This window comes from Salvia miltiorrhiza, chromosome 2 (assembly GCF_028751815.1).
Source record: "Salvia miltiorrhiza cultivar Shanhuang (shh) chromosome 2, IMPLAD_Smil_shh, whole genome shotgun sequence".
Lineage (NCBI taxonomy): Eukaryota > Viridiplantae > Streptophyta > Magnoliopsida > Lamiales > Lamiaceae > Salvia > Salvia miltiorrhiza.
The window spans coordinates 55,986,484-56,003,859 of NC_080388.1; the positions used below are offsets into that span (position 1 = coordinate 55,986,484).

General features: G+C 35.2%; 1 protein-coding gene across 5 annotated transcripts; it reads right to left on the reverse strand.

Annotated features, from left to right (window-relative positions):
- Positions 1 to 479: 479 nt before the first annotated feature.
- On the reverse strand, positions 480 to 15,068 carry LOC131010445 (probable serine/threonine protein kinase IRE4). Of its 5 annotated transcripts, XM_057937974.1 has the most exons (18): positions 14,685 to 14,780; positions 14,039 to 14,109; positions 13,302 to 13,393; positions 13,006 to 13,212; positions 11,585 to 12,805; positions 10,640 to 10,812; positions 10,323 to 10,566; positions 8,529 to 8,621; positions 8,160 to 8,300; positions 7,990 to 8,082; positions 7,360 to 7,549; positions 7,123 to 7,208; positions 5,638 to 5,726; positions 5,189 to 5,240; positions 5,042 to 5,098; positions 1,853 to 1,996; positions 1,047 to 1,124; positions 480 to 874 (listed from the first exon to the last, which is right to left on the reverse strand). In XM_057937974.1, the coding sequence occupies exons 2-18, from the start codon at positions 14,043 to 14,045 to the stop codon at positions 764 to 766; spliced, it is 3,078 nt and encodes a 1,025-aa protein (XP_057793957.1). In that variant the 5' UTR covers positions 14,046 to 14,109; positions 14,685 to 14,780; the 3' UTR covers positions 480 to 763. The 5 variants fall into 5 exon arrangements, 4 of the variants coding, with proteins under 4 accessions (XP_057793957.1, XP_057793956.1, XP_057793955.1 ...); XM_057937973.1 differs by lacking the exon at positions 14,039 to 14,109 and having other exon boundaries at positions 1,047 to 1,121; positions 14,685 to 15,066; XM_057937972.1 differs by lacking the exon at positions 14,039 to 14,109 and having other exon boundaries at positions 14,685 to 15,065.
- Between the last annotated feature and the right edge of the window lie 2,308 nt (positions 15,069 to 17,376).

The window sequence follows — 17,376 nt, forward strand, 5'->3', positions numbered from 1 at the left end:
TTCTCATTATCAAAATCTTGAAAATAAATATTGCAATTATCGTAAAAATACATAAACTTCGAGACAATTTTGATTTTTCCTTAACCACTACGACTTGACTGCCGCCGGTTGATTTTTTAAGATAACGTGAAAACGTTCAAAATTGGTAGAATGTGAAAAAGTAGTCCACTCATGCCTTATCCGATCGATAAATAAACATATTAGTCCTAAATATTCTTATAAGATTCTAAGGTTTGATGAAAACTATTTTTGACAGAATGCGGAAAAGTAGAGTTGTCTGATCTTCTTGCATCAGATGATTGATTTCTAAAGGAAATTGGATATACGACACGATGTTGTCTCGTTCATATGTGGACGTATAAAGTATTTACTATCTTTTTTATATAAAAAAAAGCGACACGATATTGTCTCGTTCAGTATTCTTCTTTATTACTCGACCTAATAATTAACAAGGAAACAAAGGTGGAGCAAACAGAACGTAATAAACTGAAAACAATAATCTTGTCAAAAAAATATTGAAACGTAAAATTTCTGTTTCATACAAGAGATGGGCGGACGCAGAAATAAAAAGATGGGAAATGGATTGACTATATACAACTAAAATACCTACTTCACCCTACCCCCCCCCCCCCCATAAAATCCCTTTTCTCTACTAAAACTAACAACAATTGTTCTCTCTCTCTCTCTTTTTTTGAGTTAACAAGAATTGTTCTTATCTACACATTTCTGCTACTCGTAAGTGAACTCAAATCATATTGAAAAATCAAGAGGGAGGCGGCGGTTTTGAACCTTTGCATGGAGACGAACACTTTGATGACTCCTTCCCACTCTGTAAGAGTACATCCTGATTTATCGAAGCCAGCTGCGACAAATTCTGCAATAAAATTGTAAAGTCTCGTATAATGTAAGTATTCAGTCAGAATATAATTAAATGAATGTTCGTGCTAAACAGATTGCAACAGAAACTTGAGCATTGGAATACATTCTAATTTAATATACTAAATCCAGAAGAGGAAACAAATTAAGCAAGATAAAAAGTGACATACCTTGAAAGAGAAATTTATCAATGAAAGATCTAGAGGTGAAGAATCAAACTCTGCAAGATCGCCGCATTCATCCATCTTCTGATGCAAAAGAAACCAAGATCATTCATGTCAACATTGACAGCTGGATAATATAATCTTCCAAGAAAAACTCTCATCTTTGACTCACTTGGACTTTTGGATCTTAAAATACCAGCCTCAATTTCTCATAAAGCGAGCAAGAAAGTAGAACTATTCTTGTAATAGTGAAGTGCTATTTCTAGAATCTTCAATCAAGGGACTTTATGGTTTAACAGTCACGTTTATTCTACTAGAATAATGATATGCCCTACCTCATATGAGATGTATTTATGTTGCGAAAATTAGTAGAGTAAACAAAGAAGCCACCAACATGCAATAAGAATGTTGATGCCTATTATCTTTATGCTCCACCTCCATCCAGAGTCAGTCAAAATACATTCAATATATATCATCCAGCAGTTCGTGATAAGGTGATTACAATGCCAGAAGACCACAATATTTCTCAACTTGGAACTAATGATCAGCATGGAATTTCCAGTAACCACCATGATCAGACATCTGAATAAGAAGAAGATACTAAAAACCCAGCAAGGACAAAGTAACCACCACCCACAATATAGCAACCACCAGATGAAGGTAACAAACAAACTCAGGAAGGACAAAGTAAACATAGAAAAAGAAGAGCTCATAAGCTATAAAGACTTGTCACTTTCTCTCAAGGTCAAAGCAGATGAATTTTCTGCTATCTGAATAAAATATTAAAAGCAATTATGAGTAATATAGTTCACCTCTAATCCGGAATTTGCGTTCACTTCAGAGCAATCGGAATCAGAATCCACAGAAGTTTCATCAATATCCATTCCAGTAGAATTATATCGTGACACAAAGTAACTTGTATCATCCATACGCTCTGGTTGTGGTACAAATGCAGCCTTGAGAAACATCAACCACCAAATTCACCATCAGAAACATATTCACTGTGTTTATCTGCATACAATACACACTCATGCAGAGAGCTAGCACACTAACTAAAGAAATCTCTCTAATTTCACATGCAGTTTTCGTGGAATTTCTACAAAAAGTCCCGGTAATAAGCTACCTGCAAACTGATTAACCTTCAAACTAACATCTGCAAATAGACATTTGATATTGAGTCTCTTCTATTAAATTTGTTAGAGTTTATTTATATTTTATATTATGTTTATTAGTATATGTCTTAGGGATATTTGGGTAGCAAGTATATGTAGGTGATTTTACATATAGTGACTTTGTATTCTCAAGTATGAAGAAATAACACAAAACATATTTTCCCAATACATGTCACTATTCTGCTCAAATAATAATAATAATAATAATAATAATAGCCTAATTCTGCTCTGCTGCTGACAGCTGCCACTCTGCCACAGTCACCTGCCGCGCTGCTGCTCTGCTTGCTGCCGACTTTGCTCAGTTTCTGCTACTACTTCTCTTTAAGTTTTTTTCTGAATTCCTTCTATAGTGTTGGTCAAATTCAGATTCTAAACCTACTTTAGGGACCACTATCAAATTGAATGGTTCAAACTATCTCTTGTGGTCTCGTGCCTTCCTACTATTTTTGGGATCTCATGACCACTATCAACTTCTCTTATTACTACTGATGATAAATATGAAACTTGGGGTCGGGCAGATTGTTTTTATGACTTGGCTCCTGAATAGCATGGAAGAATCAGTGAGTAAGTATATCATGTTCTTGGCAATTGCTAAAGCCATTCACGATGCTTTACGAGAGATGTATTCTAATGACAAGAATGTCTCTCATTTAAAAATCTATGTTGACAATATGTCTTCCACATGCTGAGTATGTAAATCTGCTCCATTCTTCCGTTGGCAATTCTTCTACCATTACCACTGCGGGTGTGTTTGCCTGTCTCATGGTAAGTCTTGAGTTTATTCGGATGTTTATTTCTACATTTTCTGCTTCTATGGGATAATTCATCAAACGTCTTGCTCATACACTCCCCACCAAACAGAGTTGTTGAATGCACAAATCGCCACATTTTAAATGTCGCCTGAATGTCCTAAAACATTTATGGTTTGATGCCATTCTTACTGCTTGCCTTTCCATAAATAGGATGCCTTCTATTGTTTTGCATGAGGATATCCCATTTTCTTGTCTTCATACTGATAAACCCCTTTTCCCCCGTTCTACCTCACATATTTCTCTGGCGGTCCCATCTATCTAGGCTGATATCTGCTTGATGTGAGGAACACCTTTCTCTATGGTGAATTGCTCACTCCATTTTCATAGAGCAACCACCCGAGTATGTTTCTCAAGGAGAGAATGCTACTAAGGTCTGTCGACAGCAGAAGGCTTTTATGGTCTCAAACAAAGCCTCGGAGCTTGGTTTGACAAACTCAGTAATATCCTCAAAGCTATTGATTTCAAGCAATGAAATTTTGATCACTGTGTTTGTAAGACATCGCACGAATGGGATTGTTGTTCTCATTGTGTATGTTGATGACATAGTTACTGAGGATATCGTATGTCCTAAGTATTTCTTAGGTATTGAAATTGCTCTCAGTAAATCTAGTATTTTATTATGCTTGCGGAAGTATGCCTGCAGAATTATTCAAAGAAACCTAAATGTTACGAACAAGCCAGTTGATACTCCTATGGATATCAATCCGAGTGTTTGGGATGACAATGAAGAATTCTTTAAGAATAAAACCAAATATAGACAGCTTTTGGAGAACTCATCTACTTAGCCACAATGAGGCCTGACATCTCATTAGGCTGGAGTTGCCAGTCTTTTAAGCAAGTTCACTGTGATATTGCTATCAGAATTCCTAGGTATATCAAGAAATTTCTACTAAAGATTGAAGGTTATATCGTATACGGGATCAAAGACTCACTCACGATCCACTTCTGGAAACTACACTCATGCAGGAGGAAATTTAGTAATATAGTAACTTTAGTAAGAAACAAAATGTCATTGTTAGACCTTCTGTCAAGGCTGAGACGCTGAGTATAGAGTTGCAGCTCACAATGTGACTGAGATGATTTGGGTAAAGAATCTGCTTGAGAAATTGGGGTTTACTTATAATGAACCTTTGCTTATGTATTGTTATAACCGAGCGTTTTTCATAAGAGAACTGAACATATTGAGGTCGACTGTCACTATACTCTAGAGTGTGCCATAAGCCAATAACATTGCCACTACATTCACTTCATCTTCCAATCATGTTGCTCATGTCCTGACCAAACTGTTAGGAGGGAAACAATCCTCAGAACTTTGTGACAAGCTGGTTATGATTGATATTTATGCTCCACTTCGAGGAGGGGAGGGGGTGTTAGAGAGTTTATATATATTTATGTTTATTAGGTATATGTCTTAGGGTTATTTAGGTAACAAGTATTACTTGGCTAGCAAGTAAGTACAAGTAGTTTCAATATTTAAGCAGTTCTATAAATAGTGACTATGTATTCTCTTTACAAGTATGAAGAATATAACACAGTACATCTTCCCAATACAGATCTCTGTTTTATTCTATTATGCAAAATCGTATTGAGTTTTTGGATGATTCAGACCTGTACTAAAGTGGGACAGTGGATTCAAATCTCATTTCCACCTACACATGGCGAAGGATTCCATGTGGTAGGCCATGCACATCTAACAGCCACCTACCCTAAACCCAAGGTCTTGCACATAATATGTTTCTTCTATTTAAACATCCTATTTCTATATGTGGCTTTATATGATCAATAAAGTAGATATGTTTGAATATAAAATTATATTTTTCATAGTGGAATTGGATAGCAGAACAAATATTATATCATTTGTTGACAAACAAAGTTTTGCTTGTCTAGTGACAATTATAGAGTTTCACCTGAAACCAATTATACATCATACATGCATGTACTACACACAACAAGAATCTGCATAAACAGTTTTACTGATTTTTTTTCAAAAAATGTCATAGTAATCTTGCATACTCACCGTTTGTAAGGTAAGATTATCCCAGTCCACTCCAGCGAAAAAGGAATGTGCTTTCACCTGATTTGAAATAGAAAAAATGACGACAGTTCAGTGAGAAATTGCACATCTTTTTATTATTAGTACTATACTTAACTAGAAATATGCAACCTCTGATGCTCCCCTTGCCCCAAGTCGCTCATTTGGGTCATGAACAAGAAGCCTGTGAAGGTTCATTTACAAATATAGGATTCAGCTATGCAAGCCAAAAGGGAAAAAGATCAGAAAACAAAAGCGCAGCCTATTACTTTGAGGGAGTATATTAATAAGAATGAAATTAACACATGAAAAGCTAATTTCATATGGTCTCATAAAGCAGTGATTAGTAAAACAAGAATTTCAGGTAATGTTAGAAACTTTTGTATTTTGCCATAAAAGCTTTTAGTAGTAGAATTATCACACTATGTAATGATAACATATATAGTATCACTTATATGTGTCAGAAGTGTGCCAAGTAGCTCTCTGAACACTAGATAGTCAACGTCACAATCTAAAAAGTCCGAAAAGGCACCCGAAAAGGCACTAATATTTTGTTTTTCTTTTTATGTGTGTTTGCCCACCTGTCAATCAGATCTTGGGCCTCATAAGACATATCACCTGGAATTGATGGCCAGGGGATGTTTCTGCTAAGAATGTTGTCAAAAATATTCTGTCAAGCCAAAAAAAAAGAAAAAATATTAGAGGGGAAACTCTTTGATTTATAAATAAAACATTTAGATAATTTTATCAACAAAAAGATTACCAAAACAATCCTTTAGCAGTAGCACAAAATAATGCATATAAATATTAGAGGGAAACTCTTTGATTTACAAATAAACATTTAGATAATTTTATCAACAAAAAGATGACCAAAACAATCCTTTAGCAATAGCACAAATTAATGCATAAAAAATAACAAGCGCTCAGCAATAGGAACAAAGAAGAACACAGATTGATAGTTGACGCAGAACCAAATCAATATCTATATAGTAATTCTCAATGTTTTGATGTAACTTCCACCAAAAGAGCTTAGGATCATGTTTTATTATCTCAAACATAGTTATATCCTTCGGATAGGGATGCAAAAAACACTTTAATATATAGAAAACAAAAATGGGTCAAAGTTTTGATCAATCAATTTGACGATGTCATACCCCGTACGGATAGTTGAGTTTTACTTGCTTACAAGTGAATTCAATCCGGTATAAGCTCCATATATTGGCCAAAGGTAAGTTGTAATACTTAAATTATAAAATTTACTCTCAGCAAAAAAGCATATGAAATTTATTTCTAATAGGATGATAAATCTAGAACTCTAGATATCTCTTACACTTATGGAGACCTGCTCTATTTCCTTACTAGCATGATAACAAATTTCTTGAATTTTAAAATACATAAGATGTTGCAATATATTAGAGCACCTAATCCGATACAACTGGGCCGTCACTGATGTACATCAGTGATGGTAAGCTACAGTTACATGCTTACATTAAAGCAAGTCTTGTCAAGGGAAATTCTATAAAGTTGGAGCCTTCTGAATTTGGGTTTACCCAAGATGGAGTAAACTCAACCCTGCAACAAAGCCTTCACATTGGGGATGTTTCTAAACCGAATCCAGCAGAAGTCAAAGTGATTCTGAGAGGGGTAAGGTGCAGGTCATGGTTTTCATTGGACCCACCCCATACCAAAGTTAATGTCTAATTCTTTCTAATTCTACATGTATCTCAGATATCTCTGGTAAATATAATACCAGAAGACAAAAATAATAACTACAAATTATAGGAGTTATCATGTTCAAGTGGGTAGAACTAGAGTTCCATTGATATGGAAGTGCAGCACCGTGTCTTGAATAACCCAGGCACGTAAATCCTGGGTCAAAATTTCATCAAGGAGATGGTGTCTAGTGACATCTCTCTTTCACTGTTGTACCCCATGACAGAACAGGTGATTGAATTTTGGTATGCCATTTATTTGTAAATAGTTCATTGCTACATGAAATGTATAGACCGTCGATATAATACAAGACCATAGCAAATGATCTTTGTGAATAAAACTTTAACAAATACCTCTGGGTGATCAGCATTAAAGGGTGGAACTCCAGTTATTAATTCAAAAAAGATAATTCCCACTGACCACCAATCTGCAGCATAACCTGTGGTACATCCAGAAGAAACTATAAGTAACCCGAAACATCTTTTTCCTCCCATAATTTTGTTGTTGTTTAGGATGTAGACAAATGACAGAAAAGTGAAAAATATCAACCATAATGCTCAACAAAATTAAGAATAGGATAGCTGCCTAACCATGTTCGGTTCCAAGAAGAATTTCAGGAGCCAAGTAGTCCGGGGTGCCAACAGCTGACTGGTGACTGTCCACTATGTCAGCATTGAGCTGACCATTTGCATCTAGAGCAACATTTTTCTCTGTATCTTCCGTGGATAGGTCAGTGGTGCAATTCATGAGACCGATTTTTGACAATCCAAAGTCGGTAAGCTGATCAAATTTTGTAAGATCATCATGAGAAAAAATGGTCACTGTCTTAACTCATAAGTGCCAAATCTACAGCATTCCAATTAATTTCTTTCTAAGGACGATGCTGTAAGTGTCTTCCTTCCAGTGTAATCTCTATTGTTGGTAGATGGTGATGCGAATGCATAAAAATAAGGTCATTTCTCAAACTCCGTGAATTGAGAACACAATATTTTACTTTTGTTATCCAATGTTTTCAATATAGGAGCAAAATTTTGTACTACAGATCAAACAAGGCTTGATGCTTTAAGTATAAATGTGTGTTAGGTACAAAGACTATCAACTCGTCCTTCTAGGCCCTAAAGCCAGAAAACAGTTTGTGATGCTTAAACATTGTAATTGTATGCTACTTGTACACAACTGATTTCTTGATAACAGAACATATTCTATATTGTATGCAATACCTTGATATGCCCATCATGGGCTATAAGTATGTTGTCTGGTTTCAGATCACGATGTACTATCCCAAGAGAATGAAGGTATTCCAAGGCAAGCACCTGAAAAACACTGAAGCATATTTACAAACTGATAAAATCATAAAGAGCTTATATATGTAAATGATTTCATAGTTTACCAATTCCGCAAGGTAGGTACGAGCAACAGCTTCTTCAAGGCAACCAAGCTTTTTAAGCAAAGAATACATATCTCCACCATTGAGATACTCCATGACCAAATAAAGGTTATCTCTACTGGTAAATGAGTAAAAAAATCTAACCTGTAAAGGAAATATCACATATCTGCTCTGTTACACAGCATCAAGCATCAAAACTTCATATATTTTCTAGCTTGGTGTGAGAAAATGTTTTTAAATGAACCAGTATGTGATGACATTTTATTCAGAGGTACCCTCCTAATATCTCATGTTGTGGATCAACAGTACCATCATCTGCAAATTTTCGAATTGAAGCAGATTTAGGTGGATTAAATTATTATCAGAAATTACCACAAAAGGGTTTCGCACTGTGATTAATATGTTACGCTCAGCCAATATGCGATCAATGTCATTCTTCCGCAACATGTCTATTTTCTTCAGCACCTGTATCAGCAACAAATCATGTCAACCACAAAACAGAATATCTAGTAGGAAGGCAAAAGATAAAAGCCAGAGAATATCAGGCAATATGAATAACCATATAATTGTCAACAGGCAAATATTTCTAATCTTCTGTGCAATTTAAATGTATAATTTCACTTATGATTGAAAAACTTGCTTGGCAGTAAACATATAAGGACCAAAAGACTATGGTCTACAACTTCACATTGATTTAGAATTATTTTAGTAATTTTCCAGAAGACATCACCACATAAACGGAGACATTGAGCATCTTTTCATATACACATGCATACTCAGAACAGTTCAGCTCATCTAATTTGACCAGTTTCAATAATTTCAAACTATCTTCGTGATGTGTGGCATTATCAATATGAATAGGTCATGAGACAGAGTCAAGGGAAATGGAATTCATTTCCTTTTTATTAGTGAACTAAAGAGAACAGACAAATATAATAACCCTGGGATATCACGTCTCCCAGTGTAAAATCGAATTATTCAACAACTTCCTTGATGATCCTACCATTACAATTGATTTTACTTATAGCAAAACAAGAACAATCTCCCCAATCGTATTGTGTTTGATCTTCTTTCACTTCTTTGGTACACATCCAAATCTTATTCCTATCAATGTCACTGTTCGAGAACAACATCGTACTAAAGGATGTAATATGGAAATGACATTCCAAAGTCAACCATGATTTGCAAGATCCACTTCGTCTTCATATCCTTGGACAACCAGTTTTCTTTTTTGCCTACTGCCAGTGGCGGACACAGAAAAGAAGGGGAGAGGAGGGGGGGATTTAGGGAGAAAAAAAATTGATCAAGTATCAAAGAAAAAAAAATGCTAGTGCGGCAGTGCCTACTGCGAGGTATCAAAGATATCAACATCTAGAACAGATTCAAGCAAGAATGTCGCCACACAAGCCGTTGACAAGTAACCAAATAGGCCACAAAGGCATCAATATACTTATCAAACATCCAGATTTTCTTGACTGCGGTCAAGGACGAGTTGTCTCCCTGAAACACAGGGAAGTTAACATGTTTAGCCGAGATCAAAATGTCATCACTAGAGACGACTATTGTACCCTAGCAGCCGGTGGGAGGTGACCCCGTGAAGAAGCCATTTTGTGACTTCATCCACTCAACAAAACCTTGTCCCGAAGAAAGTAGCTAACAAATCCTGGACTTGTTCAATTGTGCAAATTGAGCTGCAGTTTAGCCAACTCTGCCCGTAAAAACACAATGTCCTTCTCTATTGCATCCATTGCTGTTTCCATTCGCATCACTGACATAGACTGAAGGAGCACCAGGCAAACCACATTGATAGAGTCAAGGGTTAATGGACTTGCTCCATTTTTGGAGAATAATAGAAAATCTTATTGGTATACTAAAGAGAACAAGGATCTCTCCGTACAGTAGGATTTCTCCTGTCAGACCAAACTGCCTGCCCAGCATAAGACATAATATTTTCCTCAATGATACCTCTACATTATAGTATATTATGATAGAACAAGAATATAATGTCCCTGAATACACTGATCGAATCATAAATATGAATAAATTAATCAATCAACCAGTTGATGGTCTTCTTTCCCTTTGATTTTGAGTCACAATGTGTTGAGTCAATATTATTACATAAAGTCCTCAAGTATAATAGTGTAATTTCATCATTGAAACGCATACCTTAATTGCAAATAGGTCACCTGTTGTTCGCTTCCTAGCCAGAAAGACTTTCCCATAGGCTCCTCTGCTGATTGGTTTAATAATGTCAAAGTCATCAATGCTTGTACGATCTTTATGTGCAGGATGTGAAGGAGTTGATGTTGTACTACTCTGAGATGCACTATCAAGCAAAGATCTGGCACTTTCTGGATGTCCTATATCTTCAGTTCTGTCCACTTGATTGCAAGCAAGTATACATTTCTCTCTGCATATCAGAGATTAGATAGCTTCAGTAAAGCTTCATATGCACACTTTGTTATTGTTTCTTGTCCTTATACCTCAAAAGGCTTTCTATCCGGCCACCAAATGTATCCACTAGAAGAGCAGCATACTTGCTATGTTGCAAAAGCTCTTGCAGGTCATGCATACAAGCAATTAAAAACTCATGGGATCCTACTTCTGAAATATCAATCTCTGCCACGCAGCGCGCAATGTCAGCAAGGTCATTTATCTGCAAACGAAACTTGGAGTATAAACAACACATGCTAAGTAGTCAATAGAAAGTTTAAAAGGAAATGCACATGTGGATCTATTTTGTATACTGGGAGGGATTTTGCTAAAGCAAGGGAGCAAATTGGCCAATAATGTCAGGGAATGATTATTATCACATGCTAATTGTTCCCAAAGTAGCATTAAGGCCAAAGAAGAAACACTAAGAAATCATATGATGCACAGTGAAAAACAATTTCCTGGAAATAAACACTGTATATGTATAACAAAGCAGGAATTCACCTTATAAGACTGAAAAAATACAGCTTGCCATACCAGCATAACATCAGAAACAATATTATAAAAGTTTCAGGGGGGTCAACCAAATCCAGTCCAAGTCAATTTCCAGATAATTGTGATACTTTAAGTTGGAACGGCTCAGTCCCATATCCGGAGATCATTTTTTCCAGGTAAATGTTGGACATTTTTATTCTAAGATGAGGACCCCATCAATGTTATGAATTGTTTACCCAGTTTATTGATAATAATAAAGTACTTTAACATGAAGAAGATGATGAATTTTTACAAATTTGCTCGTGGTAGTCTATCATCTAAGAATGTTATTTCCCATCATCTAAGTCTCGACAAACTATATATAATAAATTATTCCCAATATAAGGTGTAACAATTTAACGGAAATATCACAGTTCTATATGATGTATCAAAAAAATGGGCCTAGTATATAACAATAAATGTTTAATCTTTCAATGTATATTGGGCCTATAACGACAAACCTGTTGCATGTCCTCTTGCTCTGACAGATTATTTTGATCTAACCACAAGACGTCGAGATTTCCAGCCCGAGGACTATTTGCAGATGATGTCGACGTCATGCTTCCATTAGAGGATGGTGATCCATATTGGTTTACCTTATTTAGCAAGTGGCTTTTCAAGTTTACCAAGCTTGCAATATGAGAATCTTCAATGCAGGCAGTGTCCATCTCATGGAGATCCTCTAACAGTCCATCCATTCCTTTACTTCGACACTCACCTCCCTTTGGCGAGTAGCCTTCTGTAGTTGCTGTGGAATTAATAGTCCTCACCCTCAAGATTTCAGGGTTTATACATGTTTCATGATTGCTTGAATTGCGTAACTCTAACAGGTGTTCCAGTAACTCAGCGATTTTCAGGAGATGTTCGTTCACATCTGAATGTTTTGATACACATTTATCTGCAAAAGCACATATATAAGAATGTGGCTCCAAATGAGTAGCAGGCACCAGTTCTTCACATATCCGGCAAATCACTAAATTTGAATCATCCGAACAATTTCCTTTCTCCAAGTTTATGGATTCTATCTGAAACATGTCATCCGTATGCTCGCCATCAAAGAAATCAGCAAAAGCATTTTGAGATCTCTTTTGCTGAACTAACATGCTACCTTTTATCACTTCTGAATCATGCTTGTCAGCTCGGTCCTTCGATGTGCTCTCGATCTCAGAAGTAGTATCACACGTATGGTCTTTTCCTGGCAACTTTTGGTTGGCATCATCTTTGGGTCGCAAATCATCACCCATTTCAGACTCTGCAAATCCCTTATTTACAACCCAGTTCATGTCAACAGACGGGACCCTTTCTAAACATTCTCTGAACTTACCAATTGATTGCTCATTCACAGGCCAACTATCCTTCTCAAAATGTAGCAATCTTGTGCACCTTGTCATTATGAACAAGATGCGAGTGAATAGCAATTTAAGCAACTCAATTTGACATGTCTGTCTTTTTGCAGTCAAATCTTGGACGATTTTTTCACATTTTGTACGGAAGTCTAAGGATGTCATGTCAATGCATTGTTGCGCAAGAACAAAAAGTTCTTCTGCCATTTTATATTCATCTGGTGTCAAGATCTCCACTTTCTGCAAAATTTCCAGAACCTCCCGTGAAAAAGAACCAAGCTCAATATCCATGACTTTTTTCGCAGCATCGAATCTAGAACGAAGTGATCCCAGGAGCTCCTAAATGCCATGGTATAGGGAAGTTAACAAAACAACAAAAAGAAGCTCATGCTGGTCAAAAGAAAATTGGTTTTCTGAAGATTCTTCAGTGAACAATACTTAAAAACAAGTAATAATTAATTTAAGAAAATTGTAACTTTATACATTGTCTTTATATAACCACCAAAACCAAATAATCATGCAATAGATGTCAGTAATACCTTCAAATCATTAAAGCTGTGAGCCCTAGGATTAGGAGACTGAACTCCACCTGTCAGTCCCAATTCATGAGAAAAACTCTTTATACATTTTGGCACTTTAGTACTTGTGGCATTTGGTACTACATCCCCAGATTGGTTTATCCATGTCTTACGCAGTTTTCTTCTAGGGTCCTCCTTACTAGGCTTGTTGAACTCCAACTTACTATTCTGTCATGTTAGTTAGATGATTATATGCTAGATAAAGTAAAGGAACAAGTGAACACTGAAAAGTAAGATGCAATACAAAAGAGTGTGACCTTGGTCCTTGGGAAATCACCCACAGGTTGATCAGAATCCTTAACGAGGGATGAAGTAAACCACCGAGCTATCTTCCTTCCTTTGCGGAATCCTGCCTCGTAAACAATTTAGTAAATTGAATTGCATTATTTTCCAAGTAATGAAGAACCCAGTAACAAGATGTTCTAACAAAACATAACAATTAGATGAAAACGCATAGGTACAGACCTACATGCATCTGTCAATGGAGATACTCTTACAAGTCTTTAAATATGTATAAATCTTATACATGCATTACATAAGTATATAGAAACAAATATACGTAGGGAGTGAAAGACACATTAGCGAGAGTTTTTATTCCGATTTATTGATGTACTATCTTCAATTCTGAATGATTCCAGAAGTGATAATTTAATAAAACTTCAACATTCAAATCAACTATGCAAAGGGAAGATCTCACTACATTTGAAGCTGAAAATAAGATATTTTCCATTATACGACATGGATTTTGCTAGAAATGTTTAGAAAACTTTGGGACAGGCGGCGAGGTTCATCGCAAGAGAAAAACTATTACCATTTGTTTCTCTCCATTTTGTCTTTAAGCTATTCCCTTTTTTTTATCTTTCTCCATATATTCTTACTTTCCCTTTTAGAAAGACGCTCGCAAAGTGCTTTAGTCTTGAATAAAGCTGGAGTACGGGAGGGTAAGACATGAATGCCAAATAACGTTCACAAATTATTCGTTTACTGCGCTTACTTTGCATACTTACAGGTCACCCCCCTAAGCATAGCTTTGACACATCAACTACCCACTCCAAAAGCTCATACCTTGGAATCAGTTGAACCTCTATTAGAACCCAAGAGAGTTCACAAAGAGAGTAAAAGAAGAGTACAAACGCTTCATTGCCAAGTTTCAGAATATTAATCAAAAAATAAATAAAAGAAATAAATAAACAACGTTTACTTTTTCTTTTTCCAGCATATCTGCACTCTCATGCATAGCCATAAACCCTCCAGGCCTCCACAAACACACAGCACAGTTTGCTGAGTGCTCCGAGTTTTAACAAATACAACATTTAACATGACCATCCAACTAACGGAGGTTAGTTGCAGACTTGCAGTCATGAATCCAACGACAAAGCCCTCATCACACTCGGGATTTTTTATTTCAGAAGAAATGGTCTTTAGCTGATTTGATCAAATTTAAGCTCCTCGGGAATCAATAATCAATCAAAAAATTTAACAGGTAGAGAAAAAAAACAACTTCCATCTTAATATTTGAGATACCATAAAAAGCCCTATAATTCCATTCCATCCCAAACAAAAAATTAAACAGGTAGAGAAATCTAAATAAAGTTAAGCATAATTTCCAAATTCCAATATCTGTAACAGCATCAAAATACCTTCTCTAGAACGACCAAATTTCACGTGTCCTTTACTCAAAGCCTTGAGCTTCTGCTTCATATGAGCTGCCGCAATCGAAAATCCACTACTCGGCGACTCGTTAAACTGATCGGACTCATCATCGCCTGAATTCGGGTTCACTCTTCGAGTCTTAATCCGGTTCAATCCGGTCGGAATCCCCACATCAGATAGCGAAGACGACGCGCCGTCGTTTCGCCTCGGTTCCGCCATATCTAACTGAGGCGCAAGGGCAAGCGCGCGAGGAGAGAGAGTATTGATGAAGAAGAAGAAGAAGAAGAAGAAGAAATATGAATTGGAGTGCGCCAAAGGGCCAACTGATTTGAACTTTCAAATAGTTGATACAACGATAAGACTACAGTAGTTGGTAATTTGGTATGCCCATTAAACTATAACCAAATCGGTTAACAAAAGTTAATCACAACAATATTCTTATTATTTATTATTATTAAATATAATTATTAATTTCCTGATTTCAATTTGATTTTCTTTATTAAATAGATACGCAGTTTTAGTAGGAAACCTAGACTGCTTCAAGCTGATACCAGCCACTTATTTTGATCTTTAATTTAATGGGGAGGAGATCTTTAGGCTTGATCAGTTAATTATGAAAATATCAATAGCATTTACTCGTATTGATTTTCAATAAATATATGATGATAATGGGTAAGTGTTGTTGCTTTGATAAATTCATTAAGAAGTTTTTTTATTTATTTACAATTGACAAACACCCATATTTATGTATATTAAACGATTTATTGATCGAAAATCACATATTTTTAGCTGATATTCATTATATATATAAAAAGGATTAAATTCTTTGGCCACCCTGCCCAGTGTGATCGGAATCCAGCCCCAATCTTGTGGTCTCTTTTATCTAAGCAGACATATTTTTTATGTTTTGATTGGTTCATCAAATTTAATTTAAATACTAAAATATAGATTGAATATCTTAATAAGAATATAGGCAGGATCTATGGTGTGTATTAATCTGCCAACAAAAAAAATATATGGTGTGCATTCTGTAAAAATGCATTAGTTAATCTGTATCCCAAAAAATGAAGGAAAAATATCATTTCGTGATATATATGTGGCAAATGAGATTTTGGATCATATGTACATCATTGCACACGCGTTGAATCTTAACCAGAATTAATATATCGAATTGACTGCATTTAAGCTAACCATTAATATTGGATCTTTCTTGTTTTCTTTTTCGCAATTGAGTTTTACTTGGCGGACTAGTTCTGCACCATTAATGGTGAGATTTGACTTGGAAAGTAAAAATTGTTTAATGAGTAATTTAATGAGGAAACAGGCAAGAAAAATAATTAGTGGGAACATCATGAAAGTTTTGACTACCAGAAAAATAGGTGGTCTTTTTTTTTTGAGATAAAATAGGTGGTCTCTTTATTGCAACATTTGACACGATTATTACATAGTATAGCGGTATACCTGTGGTGGAGGGTGACCAGAATTGTATGTTGAAATGCAAGTTGTAAGAAAGAGAATGCGGCGTGTTGCGTTGCGCGTCTCGTTGCCACGTTTAACTATGTTATTAACACCGTTGGCCTCGCTTTAACGCGCCACTCCATTTTGAGATATGAAAATATTTTTTTACCTATTTTTTTATAGAAAAATGTTTTTCTAACTATTTTTATATACAAAGACACGAATGCCTTTAATTTATAGAAAAAATGTTTGTCTAACTATTTTATAAATCAAATATCACGATTTTTAAAAAATAAATGATAAATTAATACTATTATTTCGAGAGACAATCTTTTGATATGTAAAATATTTACATTGCATGTATTTTTCATTTAAGGAATATGAATTTAAAACTCATTTATGTTTATATAAATATGATGAAGTAGTTTTAAAATATTTTTTTCAAGTTAAAAAATTACTACTCAATCCGTCCACGAAAGAATTTCCTATTTTTTCCTTTTGCTACGTCTACAAAAAAACTTACTAGTTACTACCTATTTTTGAACTATACTACATCACTTATAAATATCTCATTTACCCTTACTTTTTCATCTTTTCACCACTCTCAATATTAATTAAAACATTTTTCACCATTCTCAATACACTCAACAACTTTTTTCTTAAAACATGTGTCACTCCCTCATAATAAGTTCTTTCGTGGACAAAAGAAGTATAACATATACTGGTTCAATACAAAAGTACAATTAAAGTAGTATTCTAAAAATTAAATCAATGACACATTAGTAGTTTTTTACTAATAAAAATCATAAATTCTAAAACTATTGACATTTATATACTCCATTCATCCCTGAAAAATAATTTATTTCTGTCATTTTGGTACGTTTATAAAAAATAGTCTCTTATTATTTAGAGAAAAATAGTAATTTAGCCTCTACCATAGGCACTTAGGGATGTCAATCGGACCAACCCATCGGATTTCGGTCTAGCCTTATCGAGTTACGGGTTATTCGAGTGTGGGCTAATCGAGTTGAAGATTTTTTCGGGTTAGAAATTTTCAACCCTAACTCTAAATGTTCGGATTTCGGGCTAGCTCGTCAAATTAATCAGGTTCAAAAATTTATTTTAAACATATTAACTAACATATTTCTCTTGATAATGTTATATTTGTAATAAATAAATACACGCATAAATAAGTAAAATTTCAACATCGGCTTACATAAT

Coding starts and splice junctions, on each gene's coding strand:
- LOC131010445 (XM_057937972.1), bottom strand. CDS start 14,916: ATGGCGGAACCGAGGCGAAACGACGGCGCGTCGTCTTCGCTATCTGAT. Junction 8,622..10,322: donor GTGACCTATTTGCAATTAAG/GTATGCGTTTCA, acceptor TTGCTGATACAG/GTGCTGAAGAAAATAGACAT. Junction 8,301..8,528: donor CAGTGCGAAACCCTTTTGTG/GTAATTTCTGAT, acceptor TTTCCTTTACAG/GTTAGATTTTTTTACTCATT.